Genomic DNA, 20,345 nt, shown 5'->3' with positions numbered 1-20,345 from the left:
GACTTTAGCTGTAAGTTTAGGCTTTAGGCTTTTAATCTTATGTGTTGATTTGAGGTTTTGTAAAAGTTTTGCTGGCAATTTTTCAATGTGAATGGATGTAAACTAAAAAGTATTCTGGATGGTTAATTCATAGTTTTCACGTGACGGAATGCCCACCTGGAGGGCAAATTGGGGTTTTATAATGCCATCATGCCTAGTATTAACATGAATGTCACGCAACCGCTTAATTCGAAGGTAAGTCAGTTGAATCACCGTTTTATATTAATGTGCTCTTTTAATTTAAGCATAACTTACAGCCGCACACACACACACATACGTTAACGTTACACACAGATTAATAACCTTGCTTCAAAAAAATGCTACTTTTTTTACAAGTGAATGAACGATTTATTTGTCCAAAGGACAAGTTACAAGACCAGGGTTAATGCCAAGCGGCAACCTCCCCGTCTCTCTCTTGAAACCAACACGGAAGTGAGTTAAACTGCAATTCATTAACTGGCCGCTTGGCCTGGCTGCAGGAGTGAGTCAAATCTGTATCTCCCTCATGTTAAAATTACCAACTTTACAGCAGAAAAAAACATGTTTACAGCCTGGATCTCTATGTGGCTTTGGTCTATACAGCTAATTTTGCCCTTCATAACAACTGTGAGGGGGGTGAATTATTTTATAACTCGTCCGTTTAGTTGATTAATATTTAAATTTAAGGGTGTGGCCAGTGGCCACTTGAGTGACAGGTGGATTGCCGCTGTCAGTGCTAGCCGTTTGTCTGCTGTTACTAGTCGTCACACTTCACCTCAGCAAATGTTAGCTGCTGAACTTGCCATCTCTGCAGTGTTTGTGCTTTTTTCCGGGATTATTTCATACAATTTAATACTTGGGTACAAAGCCCACGTCTTTGGATTCCGTCGTTATCGTTCGAGAGAACAACCAGCGCTGTATTTCAGTTGTTTTCCTCTGTGAACATGCACTAATGGATGTCTGACAATTTCGTTGCTTTTTGGGGTTTTCAAATTTAAAACGTCAATAAATGCTCGTTCGTTCTGCTCTCACCGAACAGATGGATTATAATATACTTATGTAAGTTACCGTCAGATGAAATCATGCAGGCGTCGGCGCTTTCTCCGTCCGTGCAATAAATGCACATGAATGAGCGCGGATTTTCTAGCGCATTTACTTGCACTTCAAAGGTAATCTATGGTTTAACCCATTTGAGAGACGGCCAAAATCAGAATTTAAAATGGACTGAATAAAGCTCTCTACGAACTTAAGCGATGCCGCGCTGACGGACCATGAAAGAGTGACGGACATGTAACGTTATGCACATAAATCACTGTCACACACAAACACTCTCGGAAGTAATACACAGTCTAACTTGTAGCCACGTCTTTTAACTATTATAATATTTCGAAGGGCAAAAATAGGAATGTTTAATTGGTTTTACATTATCAGCTAACTCGATCACGTCGAGCTAGGTGATTTCAGATAGCCAGGCTCCTCAGCTCCACTCACGCCTGTTTGCCTATTTTCTGTTATCCGGGAGTGACGCAAGGCCAAGATGGCGACGGACGGCTACGCCCACTTTAGGCTTCAAAAATGCTCTTCAGAAACCTACGGGTGACGTCACGGACACTACGTCCATATTTTTTTACAGTCTATGGTTAATGCCAAGCCCTTGTTTATACATTTTTATAATTTTATTATAAAAGCTTAAGAAAACCTTTCTCAATGCTGCTATTGTCATACAATGAAAGTATTACTTCCATAGTATGGCAAATTAGTACAAATTAGAAAAGTTTAGCAGGTACATAATTTTGATGCACGTTATCTTATTTTCCCCTCAATGATGGAAGTTTTCATTTTCAGGTGTAGCTAATCGTTTACAATGTGTTATTAAACCTTTCCATTGTATAACATTTGTAACCTACATTTTAATCTTGTGTGTTTAATATTTATAGTACTCAAAGCACAGCCTAAATAACTTAAGGGTTAACATTTATAGAGTAGTCACACTGTTGTTATTATTAAATGTTTATGAAATAATAAATCACCATTAGTAACATCAGTCAATCTGTTCACTTTACAGACAGGGCATGAAGAGACTGGACCACAGACTGGATCACATCATGAACAGACTGGACCACAGTGCTAGTTTGGCACCCCCACACTACTTATATTTAAGGGTTAGTTCACCCAAATATGTATATTCTGTCAGTAATTATACACCGTCATGTTGTTCCAACCCCTTAAAGGGGTGGTTCGGGATTTTTGACATCGGACCTCATTTTTAAGTCAGCCTGGTTGTTATTCATCAGTGGAGACATTTTTAAAAAAAAATCATCCAGTCCTTATATTTGGATAGTTAGCCGATGCTAGGCTAGCGCGAGTCAATGAGTATATTGTAGTAAACTCAGAATCGAAGACCAGGAGACTTGGTTGTTTCTTCAGCAGGATTCTTTATTGAGAACGCGAGCTGTCGGTAGCTGCAGTCACCAAAGTCTGTCTGAGTTCTATACAGTATAGTTTTTATACATTTACAAGGAGGTGGGACTTTTGGAGGTGGAGACAAGTCAAACAAAGCAGAGGGATGATTCTTGATTCAATCAAGAATAAGCATAACACTATCATTCAAATGATCCAATCAGCCTGATAGCATCACCCATACCTTCACATGATAATAGACAAAACTTGGAGTCATGTCACTGTTCAGGAGGTGTACACAGATACAAAGGTTAATGTCCGATGACTGGGTTGCTTGACTTAATCTTCTTTGAACTGTCAACTCACATGAACATAAATTAAACTGTCATCATCTATGCCTCACATGAACATAAATTAAACATATTCCCACAATATGTTAGCCAGCCATTAAAAACCGTTTTACCCACTCCACAGTGCACCAAACGCAAATCAGTTATAACACTAGACTATCGATGTATATGTCCGTTGAGGGAATAATGTTAGAAATCAAACTTACCTTTCATCACATTGCATTAGTTATAATTTGTTCCCTGTAATCATAAGCCTTGTCTACAGCAGCAGCGGAGTGATATTGATTACCTAGGCAACCGAGTGAGCCGGTCCACACATGATGCAAGAGTACCGGCATAATTACCTGCCGCTGGCACACTGTGTTTACTTTTTGCCGCATTACTAACCGGAGCAAAGTAAAATTCCGCAGCTGCTGAGAAACTAGTTCCTTTGGGATCATTGAGATGAAAGGTAATGTTTGATTTCTAACATTATTCTCTCAACGGACATTTTCATCGATAGTCTAGTGTTATAATTTATTTGCGTTTGGTGCACTGTGGAGTGGGTAAAACGTTTTTTTAATGGCTGGCTAACATATACCCTTGACTCGCGCTAGCCTAGCATCGGCTAACTATCCAAATATAAGAAATAAATTAAAAAAAAAAAAAAAATGTCTCCACTGATGAATAACAACCAGGCTGACTTAAAAATGAGGTCCGATGTCAAAAATCCCGAACCACCCCTTTAAAGGGATAGTTCACTTTGAAATTAAATTTTGCTATGTTTTAGCTTACCTGAAGGGCATCCAAGATGTAGGTGTCTTTTTTCCCGCAGTAGTTTTAATTTTGATATTTTTAGGTCAAACCGTTCTTGTCTGTCAGTCATTTCATGCAGGAATATGGATTCTGTCTCAAAGAGTATGCACAGAGTCCAAATTAAAACAATTCCCCATCGTCCAAATTAATCAATTCCCCATCGTAAGTACACATTGATGGCCTAAGACACGAAACGAGCGGTTTGTGTGAGAAAACGAACGGTATTTATATCGTTTTTACCTCTTATAACACAGCCACGTCCAAATGATCTGAGGGCGTGGGCGCTTCCTGCTGTGTGACGTGTGCGCATAGATGTATATACACTAGATGTCGCCTTGGCTACGGCAGTTCATTGGAACGAATGTCTTTAATGCGACATCTAGTAGGGCTGTGCAATTAATTGAATTTGACGCTTGCCTTGTCCAGTCCAGCGCATTTTGAGAGACGGAGAGAGAGAGAGAAGACGCATCACCGCTGAACACTCACGCGGTTTGTGAAATTGTATCTTGGAGAAAGTTTTAAAATTATTGATTTGATTTTATAATCTGTGTGGATTCATTTAAGATACTCATACAATCTACATGCTAAAGTGAATCAATGTTTGCGGGGGGATTTCCCGCATTATAAGTGGTAGACCTGCGGGAATTAAATACTCATTGAAGTATTATCTGATACATTATTTATTTTAATAGTTCAAAAAGTACAATCAATGTTCAAATTTTGATTTTTTAAGAATTGTTGAAAGGTGTCTTTGGTAACACTTAACAATAAGGTTCATTAATTAGCATTATAACTAACTTACCTTAAGATAAACTAATAATTAACAATATTTCTATAGCATCTTAGTTAATATTAATTTCACCATTTACTAATACGTTATTAAAATGAAATGTTGTATTTGTTAACATTAGTTATACCATGGTCTGGGTGAATACTCGATTCTGATTGGCTGCAGGGTGTCCATTAAAAAGTGATAATGTACACCTAGGAACTGATGACAGTTTTAAATGATGCGCTGGTTCAAACTCACTGATCAACTGCTGCGGTCAGCTCGCTGTGGCCACGTTGCTTGGCAACGCCTGTATACTATTAAATAGTGCGCTCGACTTAATAAATAAAAACCCTCACGATTTTTACTCTAAAACACATTAAACTTTAGTAAGTGACCATGGTATAAGCGGGTTAATGCCCTTCGAGGTGTCCATTATCAGGTATTAATGGACTTCAGCGGAGGTTCACACCTCGCCGTCGTCCATTAAAACCTGATAATGGACACCTCGTCGGGCATTAACCCTTACTTAATGCAGTGTAAACTAACATGAACAAACAATGAACAGCTGTATTTTTATTAACTAGCATTAAAAAAGATTAATAAATACTGTAACAAATGTTTTTCTCATTGTTAGTTCATGTTAGTTAATACTTTAACTAATGTTAACTAATTAACATTATTGTAAAGCGTTACCGTGTCTTTTTAATAAATGCAACACGTTCCCAGTCATGTGAAATAATCGTGTTACATAATCGTGATTTCAATATTGACCAAAATAATCGTGATTATGATTTTTTCCATAATCGAGCAGCCCTAACATCTAGTGTATATACATCTATGCGCACACGTCACACAGCAGGAAGCGCCCGTGCCCTCAGATCACTTTGACGTGGTTGTTTTATAAGAGGTAAAAACGATATAAATACTGTTCGTTTTCTCACAAAAACCGCTCGTTTCGTGTCTTAGGCCGTCAATGTGTACTTAAGATGGGGAATTGTTTAATTTGGACTCTGTGCATGCTCTTTGAGACAGTGACCATAGACCTGCATTATATGACTGACAGACAAGAACGGTTTGACCTAAAAATATCAAAATTGAAACTACTGTGGAAAAAAAGACACCTACATCTTGGATGCCCTTCAGGTAAGCTAAAACACCAAAATTTAATTTCAAAGTGAACTATCCCTTTAAAGGAACACTCCACCCATTTGCATTAAGCTTTGCAATGTTAGAAACCCAGTCATACTATTGAATGGTCGTGCAACATTTTCTCATTTTCCCCTGAGACGGGAGAAATCTGTATTTACCTCTTTACACTTCCTCCTACAATGATGCAAAAATCGTCATTTTGCGTCATTGTAGGAGGAAGTGTAAGAGGGGGGGATTTCTGTTGAGACTACAAGCACTAGTTCCCACCCTTTCAAACCCGCCCATAGGGGGTTGGAGCTAATATGCTAACAGACCTATCACAGATCAGTGCCAGTGCGTTTGATTTCACCGGCAGAAACCTGCATGTCCGGCCGTCGAGATCGTCCAAAATGTCCGGGATTCGGCTTTGCTTTCTACGGTCGCCATTCATTGTTTACATGCACACCTTTTGTTTCAATCTAACTGAATTCATTCCGATTGGTGAATCTGAATGTAGTGTTTACATTAACGCTAAACATGTGATCGGTTGATGTGCGTTTTACCATTGCTAAGAAAATACTCGCTCCTCCGTGAGAGATAGCCCAGAGACCGGTGCGTCTCACAGGCGCCGCTCATCAGTAATCATGCCACCGCTTTTGCATTCTACAGTCGCCATTCATCATGTTTACTGTGGCGAGCAGGACGAGGCTAGGGCCGCGGGAGAAAGACGCGAGGCCGGTGGCGTGATCGGTTGATGTGCGTTTTACCACTGCTAAGAAAATTCCCGCTCCTCCGTGAGAGATACGAGCCAGTGCCTCACAGGTGTCGGTCATCAGTAATCACGCCACCGGCCTCGCGTCGTTCTCCTGTGGCCCTAGTCTCGTCCTGCTCGTCACAGTAAACACAATAAATGGCGACTGTAGAACCCAAAAGTCGAATCCCGGACATTTTGTGCCCGGGCATACTCACAGAGACTAGTAACTTAGCTTAGCTTAGCTTTATTATTTACAACTGCTCTCTAACCGGTAGGTGTGGCTTGAGAGTGGCCTCGTAGAGCAGCGAAGCAAGTGCATTCTGGGAGTTGTTGTCTTTCATCCACATAAGCCAAAAATACATTTTCTGGCTTTTCTTAGTCTAGAAAGCTCCAAACTAAAAAAATAATTTCACATTAGGGCTGTGACGGTGGCAGTTTTTTACCACCGCGGTGGTAATGGACCCAAATACCGGCGGTGTTGCGGTGTTTGGGTGGTTGTTTTGAAATAAATAAATAAAAACAAAGAAACGACACAATAAAGCCTGTAAAGCATTGCTATAAATATAAGTAAATACTGGTAACTTACATAATATAATAAATCTATTCTATTTAAGAAAAATCTTAATCTATTTAACAAAAAAAAAACTTTTGTTTACATACCTGCAAACTTGTCGCTTTTCGCCGAAAATCGCCGTTTTCTTGGTCAATTGTGTCATTTATGTGAATCGCGTAGAACCGGAGAGGTTTTTTTTTGGGGGTGTATTGTTTCTCACAGTAAACTGCCATGCAGGCTAGAATTGCGAAACATTATTGGATAATTCTTATAATTGACATTTCTCTGGGCCAATCGGGATCTTAGCACTTTTTATAATCTTGAAGCACACGCACAGCGTCAACAACAGCTGAGCTCGCGATTTGATGAGACGCCTCTGGCTACCGTGCGAGTCTAATGGAAACCATGGAAACTCACGCAGGAATTTTCCAGCATTGAACTTGTTTTAGCGCCCGCCAAAGTGATTTTTTGTCCTGCCAAAGTCTTATTTGATCGGTGAGTAATGTAGATGAACGGCTGCGTTTGTGACAGGGCGTATGTTTTAACTAAAAGAACGACGAGAGAGAGAGAGAGCCGGTCGCGCGCGCGCGCACTCTCTGTGTAAACGACTTCACCGTCTCCATAAGCGCTGCCCTTGCTCTCTCTCCCTCGCACATATTAATCAAAATAAATCGACACGGTGGTAAAATGTCGGAAGACCAAAGTTTCGTGTGGAGCATTCGGAGGTTTTTTTTTCCCTGAATTATACTGCTGGGTGTGAATTGTGCTAAATAAGTTTCCTTATCTTCTCGCGTTCCGGACATTCAGCTGACATAAAACAACACTTTAATTAAACGAAATAAAACTATACAGTGATGAAATGTTTTCTGTGTTGACACAAATCTTGGATTTCCATGTCCTAACTGCTGGGATAATCACACAACGCGCACGACACGTCCAATTCGCGAACTAATGACTCCTTTGAACCGATTCATTTTAATGAACTCAGGAGACGTCTGAATCGGTGTATAACTAATCAGTAACACTTTAGGTTTTATTTATTACATAAATTATATAAAAAGTACAGTTTGCTAACTCAAGCTTAAACTTTAAAATAAATAAAACCACTTTTTTTTAAAGCATTTTAAACATTTTTCCACACAGTGCTATCAAGAATCGATAAGAGAATCGTTAAAGGAGAAGTTCACTTTTAAATGAAAATTCTGTCATCATGTACTCACCCTCATGTTGTTTCAAACCTGTATGAATTTCTTTCTTCTGCTGAACACAAAGGAAGATATTTGGAAAAATGTCAGTACCGGTAACCAGACAGTTTTTGGGTCCCATTGACTTCCATAGTAGGAAAAAAAATATACTATGGAAGTCAATGGGACCCAAAAACTGTCTGGTTACTGACATTCTTCTAAATATCTTCCTTTCTGTTCAGCAGAAGAAAGAAATTCATACAGGTTTGAAACAACATGAGGGTGAGTACATGATGACAGAATTTTCATTTTAAAAGTGAACTTCTCCTTTAACGAATTGGATTGATAATCAGAATCGTCAGTGGCATTATTATTGATAAAATCTTATCAAATCCCATCCCTATGTGAATACAGTAAAATTATAATCAAACATTAAAGAACATACATGTTTTTTAATAGTTTTTTTTTTAAGAGTTAAAAGATTAAGACATTTTGCTAACATGAGGTCTTATTGTGTCACTGTCAGTCTTGTTACATCAGTGCAAAACTAGGGAATGCAGATTAATTATTATTATTATACATCATTCATCAGCATGCTATGATTAATCCCATTGCATGCATAAAAAAAAAGTTAGTCTGCTAACTACTATTAGTCTGCTAACTACTATTTCCACACAAAGACGCGTGATATAGCCTACCGCTCTGCGCTTTGAGAGGGATATGGGACACGAGCAGGAAAGAGACCATCGATCTCTTTTCTGATATCTTCAGGTTTTCTACTTGTAAAAGGTATGAGGAGATTATTTTATTTTCCACATGGATAAGACATTTAAGTTATGTTTGCGCGCTGCCAGAGAAAGCCAAACTAAAATCACCCGTCCTTGTGAAACGCGCTTTACAAATGAACTTGACGCGCCTATACCAATATGTCTAATAACAAGCACAAACTGTGTTGAAAAGAATTTGACGTTCATGTAAAAAATGTAGGCTATATCTGTCCTACAGCGGTTTTTCTACTTTAGCCTGCACAGTAAAGAATACGAAAATAATCGACCTAAAAGCGAACAAAGGAAGAAACGTTTATAATCCCCTTTGGAAATGGGTGAGACACGAGTGAAAGTATGGGAAAAGTAAAAAGAGATTCCATGCAGGGATGAGTCACGATTTTTGAATATTCGATTATGTTCTAATGTCTGTTGTGTGATCATTCTCTAAAATAAAATCTCCATGTTCTGGTGCTGATGCGGTTGACGCGTTCATGTGTGTGACGCTGCCAATAACGCACATAACAGCTGTCACAAACCGTAATGATTATGAACGTGTCAAATATAGCAAGGAGACATTTGAATTGTTTATTAATAAAGTGTTTTTTTTGTGTGACAGTGTCGGGCTGCAAAGATGAAGTTGACATTGCTCACTTGTCATCTTCGCAGTGAACGCGCCTAGAGAATTGCACACTACGGACTACATAAACATGCTAGTCGGTTTATTTTCGTTTTGAATTGTTTTGTTTAAAAGTAGACAATTCAACTTTTTATATGGAATAACTAATGGAATATTTTTAAATTCACTGATTATTATGTTCCATGAATATTATGCTAACCTTAAGATAACGTTCCATGAACGTTATGCTAACCTTAAGATAACGTTCCATTAACGTTATTCTAACCTTAAAATAACGTTCCATGAACGTTATGCTAACCTTAAGATAACGTTCCATGAACATTATGCTAACCTTAAGATAACATTCCATGAACGTTATGCTAACCTTGAGAATGTTCCAGCAATGTTGTGCTAACGTTCCAGCAACGTTATGAGTTATATTCGATTATGTTCTAATGTCTGTTGTGTGATCATTCTCTAAAATAAAATCTCCATGTTCTGGTGCTGATGCGGTTGACGCGTTCATGTGTGTGACGCTGCCAATAACGCACATAACAGCTGTCACAAACCGTAATGATTATGAACGTGTCAAATATAGCAAGGAGACATTTGAATTGTTTATTAATAAAGTGTTTTTTTTTGTGTGTCAGTGTCGGGCTGCAAAGATGAAGTTGACATTGCTCACTTGTCATCTTCGCAGTGAACGCGCCTAGAGAATTGCACACTACGGACTACATAAACATGCTAGTCGGTTTATTTTCGTTTTGAATTGTTTTGTTTAAAAGTAGACAATTCAACTTTTTATATGGAATAACTAATGGAATATTTTTAAATTCACTGATTATCGGGTGAAGATCGCAAACCAGAATTCAAAGCCGACAAAGTTTAAATTTATGGACTCACGCACAACTCTCTCATGAATTCAAACTTTTCCATGGCTGCGATATAACATTTAATTGCTAACCTATTATTTATTTTGTAAACAAAGCTTTGTGTGTCATAATATTAATGTAAAACAGCATTTACATACAAACTTTTTTTTTTTTGGCAAACCACCGCCGGTACTCCTCAGCCACCGCGGTGGCGCTTTACAACCGCGGTGGTGCAGTTGTCAAGTTTACCGGCACAGCCCTATTTCACATTTCTTCTACATAAATGACCCAATTTAAATACACATTCATCTTTCCAGAGGTGGAGTGTCCCTTTAAAGGATAATTCTGGTATTTAGCACTTTGAGTCTCTTTTCTGGTTTGTTTTGGATGAACTAGAGTGGTGGACACAGAAATGTTGACGATGGGTCCTGTCTCGACTTTTAGACTTGTTTAGAATCGCCTTTGACGGCTTCAGAGTGTCTGTCTATGGGCATGCACGAACATGTCCTAAAAACAAACCTAATAACTTTCGTTTTCAAAACTGTGCAACTCACCGAGTGGTTAGTGGTGTTCGTTGATGATTAAAAACAAATATATCGGCACAATGTATGATTTCAATCCGTGTTATTTGCTATATATTTACTAATATACTATTTTTTCAGATAGCTCACAACAAAGTATAAACTTCCGCTCGATATTTGAGTCTGAAGCATCTTTTCCGTTCCCGGTAGCGCAGTAATATCAACGAGCAATGAGTCCTCCAACAGAAATTAATGGGATTTTACAAAATGGCAAATAAAACACAACAGAAACTGTATTTTGCTACGCTACTTGTTTTTAATCATCAACGAACACCACTAACCACTCGGTGAGTTGCACAGTTTTGAAAACGAACGTTAAGGGTTGTTTTTAGGACATGTTCGTGCATGCCCATAGACAGCCACTCTGAAGCGCTCAAAGGCGATTCTAAACGAGTCAAAAAGTCGAGACAGGACCCATCGTCAACATTTCTGTGTCCACCACTCTAGTTCATCCAAAACAAACCAGAAAAGAGACTCAAAGTGCTAAATACCAGAATTATCCTTCAAGACTTCCGTTCATCTTCAGAACACAAATTAAGATATTTTTGATGAAATATGAGAGCTGGCTCACTCCTCCAAAGGCTTCTAGGCAATTTCATTCTGCCCAGAAAGTTAGTAAAGACATTGTTAAAATAGTCCAAGTGACTGGCTCAACCTTAAGTTCATCAAGCGACGACAATTATTTTTGTGTGCAAAAATAACAACTTTATTCAACTATTCATTTTCTTATGTGTGAGCCTCTGAGTGAGTTCACAAAAGTGAAATTTACATCGAGTCCCATCTGCGTCATCTTCTCAGTTCTCGCTGCTCTCGTGAACTCTAGGGCTGGGACGATACAACTATCTCCCGATTCGATACTATCACGATACTTGGGTGCTGATACTGCTGGTATTACAATATTTTTTTAAGAATTGCGATTCGATATTGCGATTTTTATTTTATTTTTAACACTAGACCATCAGAAAATGTTAAATCACACTTTTACAGACTGTATAGGCTACATGATGTATAAGATGAGTAATATTTACAAAAACAATTCATCTCATCTTTCTGACTTATTTCAGAAGCATCATACAGTTAGTACTACATTCTCTTTAATATATGATTGAGTTGAAAAAAAAATCAACTCGAACCGAATGAATAGAGAGGCGGGTCTTCCATTGTAGTGATGAAAGCTACAGTTGTTTTGGACGCCAGAGAGTGCGATGATGGAAGATAAACTTGTGGTGCTCTTGCGGGTTACCAGGAGCTTAACGACTTCACGAATCGTAACTATCACAATGTTAACAGAAAATAAACAAAGTTAATAAAAGTCTGATTTGACATTTACTTGACTGACAGGACAGCTGTTTCTGTGTTCGCCTAGCAACAAAAAACGCAGTTCACTGCTTGTTCTGTGTGATTGGGGCAGTGCTGTGTGCCTCGCGTTTTCGAACCGGAAAAACGTGTTAGGTGTGATTGGGGCTTTACTCTATCTTGATCGCTATCATAAACATCAGTGTTTATATTTGAAATTTAAACTTTTATCCTAGTACTTCTATGATAATTTGAACTAGCCTATTGCATCACAGAAATAATGATACTATGAGGTTGAAAAGACTGATTGTGAAGCTGTTTCATGACGACTCTCTCCGGGTCAGCACAGCTTTAAATGTTGCGATATGATTTTGTCAAGGGTTTAATAGACAGACGAAATGGAAGCAGATTGTGTGGGTGTTTGAATCGAGATCACATTTTTTTAAAGATGAATCGTGCAGCTCTATTGTCTTATCTCTCTCCCAGTATATGAGTAGCGTGATGGCTTATCAATGCATTCAATCTCACGCCGCTTTTACGTGTCCAATTGAAAGGGATATTAAGTTACTCGACACTCGAAATTTAACAACACATTTCATCCTTTGTTGGAACGAAGAGACTTACTTCGGTCAACCTCGTCTCTAACTTGAATTTCAATTAATATCGATTCTGTAATAAAGAAATAATCCATTTTAAGAACGTTTAAAAAACAACAACACGATACCTAGGTGAATCGATTTTTTCTCCCAGCACTAGTGAAGTCACTCAGAAGCCAATACGGAAGAAAATGAATAGTTGAATAAAGTCTTTATTTTGTTTTTTTGTGCATAAAAATTATTGTCGTCACTTGATAAACTCGCCAGAATAAAATTGCCTAGAAGCCTATTGAGGAGTGAGCCAGATCTCAGATTTCATCAAAAATATCTTAATTTGTGTTCTGAAGAGTCTTACGGGGTTGGAATAACATGAGGGTGAGTGATTACTGACAGAATTTTTTGGTGAACTAACCCTTAAACACCGTTTTCATTACATTTAAATGCTTATATGAAAATATGTGTTGTTGTTTTTTTAAGCTATAATGTAGCGTTTAAAAATGTATGATAATCATATGAAATGTTCTACTTTTTGATGTGCTGTAAAAGTGTGCACTTATAATTCACATGGTTGTGTTAATAAAAAATAAAGTTGTACAAATTCTGCAGAATTTTTTTTCTAACCTTAAAATAACATTTTAACTTGAAAGAAAGTGGACATTTTAATGTTCTTTGAATGTTGTATTGTTAATAACATTTTGGGGGAAAGAACGTTTCAGGAATGTTATGCTTACCTTAAGATGATGTTCCAGCAACGTTATGCCAATGTTCTGGCAATGTTATACTAGTCTTAAGATAACGTTGCATGAACGTTATGCTAACCTCAAGGTAACGTTGCATGAACATTATGCTAACCTTAAGATAACGTTCCATGAACGTTATGCTAACCTTAAGATAACATTCCATGAACGTAATGCTAACCTTAAGAATGTTCCAGTAATGTTGTGCTAATGTTCCAGCAACGTTATGCTAACCTTAAGATAATGTTCCAGCAACATTATGCAAACCTTAAGATAACTTTCCATGAACATTATGCTAACCTTAAGATAACGTTCCATGAACGTTATGCTAACCTTAAGATAACATTCCATGAACGTTATGCTAACCTTAAGAATGTTCCAGCAATGTTGTGCTAACGTTCCAGCAATGTTAGCTAACCTTAAGATAACGTTCCATGAATATTATGCTAACCTTAAGATAACGTTCCATGAACGTTATGCTAACCTTAAGATAACGTTCCATTAACGTTATTCTAATCTTAAGATAACGTTCCATGAACGTTATGCTAACCTTAAGATAACGTTCCATGAACATTATGCTAACCTTAAGATAACATTCCATGAACGTTATGCTAACCTTGAGAATGTTCCAGCAATGTTGTGCTAACGTTCCAGCAACGTTATGCTAACCTTAAGATAACGTTCCAGCAACGTTATGCTAACCTTAAGATAACGTTCCAGCAACGTTATGCTAACCTTAAGATAACGTTCCAGCAACGTTATGCAAACCTTAAGATAATGTTCCAGCAATGTTGTGCTAACCTTAAGATAACATTCCAGCAACGTTATGCAAACCTTAAGATAATGTTCCAGCAATGTTGTGCTAACGTTCCAGCAACGTTATGCTAACCTTAAGATAACGTTCCAGCAACGTTATGTAAACCTTAAGACAATGTTCCAGCAACGTTATGCTAACATTCCGGCAACGTTATGCTAACCTTAAGATAACGTTCCAGCAACATTATCCTAACGTTCCAGCAATGTTTTTCTAACATTAAAATACCATTCCAGCAACGTTATGCAAACTGGACATTTCAACATTTTAAGAACGTTTCAAGTCAACGTTCCCACAACGTTCTTAGAACATATTTTTGTTAGCTGGGTGGGGTCCTACTGTCAAAGTGAATGTTTATTTACTCTTCCATTTGTCCTGTTGTCAGAAGTAGCTCAAGCATGTGGAGCATGTCAGAAACTGAACGGCGTCTGTATACTGTATCCAGTTTAAACAGCGTCAGTAATTATAATCGGTTCTATTCGAATTTGATGCAATGTGATGCAAAACTGTATTTTCTGCAAGCTTTTTTCAAGGTAAATTCAGGTTTCTTTCCAAAAAAGGACACTTGGAGACTCCAAAAGGACACCAAATAACTAAATATAAAAGTCTATATAATTCATAAATTTATGCACAAAAAAAAACAAAAAAACATGACAGAATAAAAGTTTTCAGTGTACAGTATGTGTACAGTGCAACAACAAATAGCTTGTTTAGAACTTTTTAGAGCTTGTTTAAATTTTAGACAAATTTTAGTCAAGTTACTGAGCAGAGCCATATGGAGAAGCCAAAAAAATAACGGACTGACGCATACATGAACATGACGCAGACGTCACTGCAATCATCTTTACCTTGATTACAATCCACATCCATCTAAACTTTACTAGCGAGATTTGCTTTATCCAGCCGAGAAATGTAGTTAGTGTAGCATCTGGCCAGCGGTGGGATGTTTTGACGTTCTGTTCAGTCTGCATTTCACACAGTGCTCTTCAGAAACAATCACAGAATATGACAGAGCTCGTGTTTTAAAGCTAAACAGACACTGGAATGAATAATTCACTGAAAACTGTCCGTGAGTCACTATTTTCTCTGCCATCTCTGATGTAATAAGCCTGGTTTTCTTTATATTAGCACTGTTTTGGACTGATTGTTTGAATGAATTTGCTTACTCTTCATTAGATGGAAAATTCAGCGGCTTAAAATGATCTGATCGCAAACATAGAAGCGAAATCGAGTTAATAGGTTAGAATAGAAATTTCCGCCTACCGGGTCACAGGTGCTTGTGCCATTATAGATGCTCAATGTGGTAAACTCCCAACTTCTATGATCATGTAACTGCGTGACGTAAATTACGTTAATAACGTAATTTCACGTGCTTCAGTAATTTATTTGCTTTCAATTATTTTAACACATTAAGGATTTTGCATTAATCGCACGTGTTAACGGATGGACAGCCCTAGATTAAATATTAAAGGTCAGATATTATTGTTTATGTCTTTTATGTGGTTTGGACTCTGAAGGTGTTCTTGAGCTGATCTCATGGGTGTTGCACGCCGGCAGCTGACATCATGTCCCTGAGCTCAGAGAAAGTACAGAACGAGAAAAAAAAAATGGGATGGGGGATCATTTAAAGATGTGGTGAAAGAGTTGAGACACACATAAAAAGAAATAGACAGTGGGAAATAGAAAGTCCTTGTGAAGGTAGGTGATGAATACAATGAAAGCGAAAAAGAGAAAGAGACAGAGAGAGTTATGGCTGTACGTTCTGGCCATGGCTCTTTTCTGCAGACTTGAACAATTGTTACTTTGTGAGCGCCGAGAGCTTTACATACGGTGCATTCCACACGCGGCTCTCAGCCAATCGGATTGCAGCAGGAAGAGGGTCATTCCAGAGGGTCCTGAAGAATGTCTTTGCCATTGATTCCAATCCAGGATGACCTCTCTGGAGAACTGCGTTCTTTTTCCCCTTCTCTTTCCCTCTCTCTCTCTCTCTCTCTCTCTCTCTCGCCACAGCTGGGAATGCTTAAAGTCGAGGTGGGAGCGTGAGCTCTGCACACACACTGAAAACACACTGCACTCCACATGTGCCAAACACACCCACGCTGGGAACAACAGAGCACACACTCCCCTCTTTTTCTCTTTACTCACTATATCTGTTGTTTTTATGTGTCTGTGTCTGTCTCTTTCTCTTTGTCACTCTCTGTCTCAATTTGCATAGGATCCTTCCTTAATATTATTTATGTAAGATTAGAATTAATGTGTACCAAATCATAGTAGGCCTATAGCAAAATAGTAAGCCAGAAGTGCCTTAAAAAAAATCCCAAAAAAGTGCATTTTTGAAGTGAAGTTTGTGGTGGTTGACACAACTTTTTTATAAATGTATAATTTTAAGTGGAATTATAATGAACTTTAAAAGTCACTGTGAAATGGCATTTGTTACCCGTTTTATTTCTGTAATCTGACATATTCCCAATTGAAACATGATATTTGGTAAGATACAATTCTTTAGGATTTTTTCCACAAGGGATTGATTGGATGATGAAAATGCTTCTCTATGACGTTTGTTGGAAATGACAGGTTAAAAAAAAGAGAGAATATCACTGACAGCATGTCATTTCAGAGGCAATGCAAGTTAGTCTTGCGTCACTTCAAATATGTAAATAATATGAACTCAATAATTTCATCAAATACACCCAAAATCAATTATTTGTGCTATGACCTCATTCATTTTATAGCTCTACACTCTTATTGATTTTCAGCAATTGCTTCATTAGCATTTATTTGTATTTATTTTCTTTATTTTCTTTATTTATTTTAAAATCTACTTATTTAACAATCTGAGATAAAATTGATTCTTAAAATATAACTGGGTAAATGTAACAGAGATTCACCCAACTCAAATCTTTGCATCATAAAAAATGAAAAGATTGAAAGCACAGTAAATCACAAATTAGTTTAAGGTAATGGGTTTATTTGGTTGTTTTCTCCACTTAGTCTCATAATAGGGTTGAGTCCAAACTGTGGGCCCACTTTTGTTCTCTGTAGCCATGGTTACAGTGGCTTTGTGGCCAACCCAATCACGTGTCAGGTGAAATGCATGTGAAAATGTCATCCAATGAGAGGGACACGCTGCTTTTACCAGCTGAACGGGATATGCTGCCAAATCTTAACTCAAAACTGATGCTGCAGTTCTGCAAGACTAATTAGACGGCAGCTATGATGATGAGTGGCAGGCCAGGCATTAATAATCAATCCGACTCACTGATGTCAGACACTGAAATGATTGCATCAAAGGGAGTTAGAGAGGGAATGACAGTGATAAAGAGGAGGGGATTGAGACAGCAACAGATAAAAGGAAAGAGAGGCTATTAAGACACCTAATTCTTATACTATGTATTGCAAGTATGTATTTAGCAGGTGATAGAAACATTGTTTTTATTAAGCAAAATACTATTCCAATACTTGGACCTGTTACGTTGCCATAACACTTTGTCTCATTTGTTGCATAGCACTGTTTACAATTTAGCATTAAGCTGAATCCATTAACTTAAATTCACTTTGTAATACATGTTTCAAGGTTTTTTTTTTTTTTTTTTTCTAATCTTAAATGAAAATGTTATAACTTGCGTCACCTCTGAAATGAAATGTTGTCACCAATCGCCAGTCTCTCTTATTTCTTTTAACCTCTCCCTTCCAAAAAAATGTCATAGAGACGCATTTTCACCATCCAATCATCTTGGCAAATCTGAGTACAGTTTGAGACATTCAGTACGTTTACATAGGCAACAATATTCCGATATTAAGCCGATTAAGATAATACTATGATTAAGAAACTACCATGTAAATTTAACAACTAAACAATAAATATTTTTTTGTTTTTTCAGTGTAGAGAAGACCTGTGCGACTTGTTCTTCTTTTGCTATTTATTCAATCCCATTGTTGTCCAATTGTGGTGATTTATGTGGTCATGGCTCGTAGACGGTGGTCTTATGTCTTACAGTGAGAGAGGTTCAAAGATGGCCATTGTCACTGCGACTAAAATAGCCTGTGATAATTTTCTGAAAGTGTCATAAATTTAGCATGATCATCTCGCAGTGTGTTTGCAGCTACGACCTTCATCTACTGACTAGCCAATAAAAATGCAACATGAAATGGTGTATTAATAACTGCAACATGGTGCTAAAACTTCTTACCTCGAGATCCATTTGCAAAATTGGCATGCCAAGTTGCTGTCTTTTCCCAAGCCATGACCACGTCCATATTCTCCTCCTTTTTTTCAGCACACATAAAAACCACAATTGCCAAAGTGTGATTCATCTTGCTCTATTTGTTTACCAATAGCACATGCTGATGACGTTTTATTCTTCTATACTGACGTGCGCCGTAGCCTATGACATACATACATGTCGTACCCAAGTTTATTAGATCCATGTCATACAGTGTGATTTGTAATGATCTTATGGGATTGCCGAAATCACAGCGGGCATAATAGATGAACGCTGCAATAAAGCCTTTTTTTGTTCTGTCTTCTGCAGAAGTTCAGGAGGAGAGTGCAGGAGTCGACGCAGGTCCTGCGGGAGCTGGAAATCTCATTACGAACCAATCACATCGGGTGAGTTCATCAGTGTGCATGTGAGTTTATTAAATACTGCTCACACTCGAGCTGTGATCACTGTTCTGAGTTACACAGATACTCTCCTGAGTCCTGAAGGGAAACTGTAGCACTACAAAAGCCCTCATGTATCATGAATTGAAGCTGAAATAATGGTCTTTTGTCTGATGCAGTACACTCACCAGCCAAATATTCCTGACTGGACTTGTCATATTTCTGCCCAGTGAGTTTTGCAAGAATGCCAACCGATAGGTTTTGTGAGATTCTCTACACAACCTTATCAGGACTATTCTTACTAGTGATGTTCGGTTCTTGAACGAATCGTTCTTTTGAGCCGGTTGAACCCTTCAAAGGAAGTAACCGGTCGACCCGGTAATTCTTTCAAGTACTCTGAAAATGTTCACTAAAAAAAAATTAGATCCCCAAGTCAAAAATTTCTAGTGACTGGTCACATCTAAATTTTTCAATTAGTCTGACGTATTATTTCTCATTGAGCCAATGTTAACAGACTATTGCAACAAGAATTGCACTTGGGCCAATTAAAAAATGTAGATGTTACCAGTCACTAGAATTTTTTTACAGTGTAATACTAGTGTAATGCTTACTGAATACTACACTGCATATACACTCACTGGCCACTTTATAAAGTACACTTGTCAAACTGCTTGTTAACATAAATATCCAATCAGTCAATCACAAGGCAGCAACTCAATGTATTTTTGTCATGAGGTGTGTTTGACTTTAAGCAGTGCCTCTAAATGTCTTGTAATTTTCATCTTCAACCTCAGTGTTGAGCAACTCTAACCCTTGAGCTCCACTGTCCTGCTGAGTTTTAGCTCCATTCCTAATCTAGCATATATTTAAGATATAATTTATGACACAACAGTAACCTATGACACAACATATCATTTTTAAGTAATCCTGAAGACTTAGGTTAGATTTTATCAGGCTTGGAGCTAAACTCTGCAGAATGATAGCCTTCCAGGAGCAGGGTTGTTCCACCATACAATGAGCTGTGTGAAAAAATATCTAGTTAAAAATGCAAAGATGTATTCAACTAAATACTGTATAATAATATCAGTTTTACATGTAAATATTAACATTTGCACATTTTTTAAAAACTCAAAATACATAAAAAGGGAACTGTGAACATGGGGCCCAGAGGCATTGGGGGGCCCATAAGGATCTCCCCTAAGGCCCCCACCCTGAAACGCAAATTCTACCGAGGGGGACCCTTTTCCCCTTGAGTGATTTCTAACCTCACCCCCTAACCCCCCAAACATTAAGTGGTAATGCCACACCAATCCCCTACACGTGACTGAAGAGTGTGTATCTTGTGGTGCACATTGCGAGTTTTGAAATACATAATAGTATTGCAATTTTACAGTTGTAATGTGAAGTATTTTGTTGCCATATTGATAAATGACAACCGAATTTTGCAGTCCTACAAACAAAGCAAAACTCTTTTTTTTTTTAAATTGCATTTTAAATCGTCACTGAATA

At 37.8% G+C, this 20,345-nt stretch overlaps 1 protein-coding gene across 3 annotated transcripts in view; it reads left to right on the top strand.

The window, feature by feature from the left end:
• fmnl2a (formin-like 2a) overlaps window positions 1-20,345 on the top strand; it is a 118,297-nt gene that overhangs the window by 46,971 nt on the left and 50,981 nt on the right. For all 3 annotated transcript variants that reach the window (XM_079880244.1, XM_079880245.1, XM_079880246.1), the window contains exon 4: window positions 18,766-18,842. In XM_079880244.1, the coding sequence (XP_079736370.1) occupies window positions 18,766-18,842 (77 nt within the window). The remainder of the gene's footprint in view (window positions 1-18,765; window positions 18,843-20,345) is intronic.

The sequence above is a fragment of the Squalius cephalus genome (assembly GCF_949319135.1).
Source record: "Squalius cephalus genome assembly, chromosome: 9".
Classification (NCBI taxonomy): domain Eukaryota; kingdom Metazoa; phylum Chordata; class Actinopteri; order Cypriniformes; family Leuciscidae; genus Squalius; species Squalius cephalus.
The sequence above is the reverse complement of the archived record's forward strand: the minus strand, read 5'-3'. Positions and strand labels throughout refer to the sequence as shown.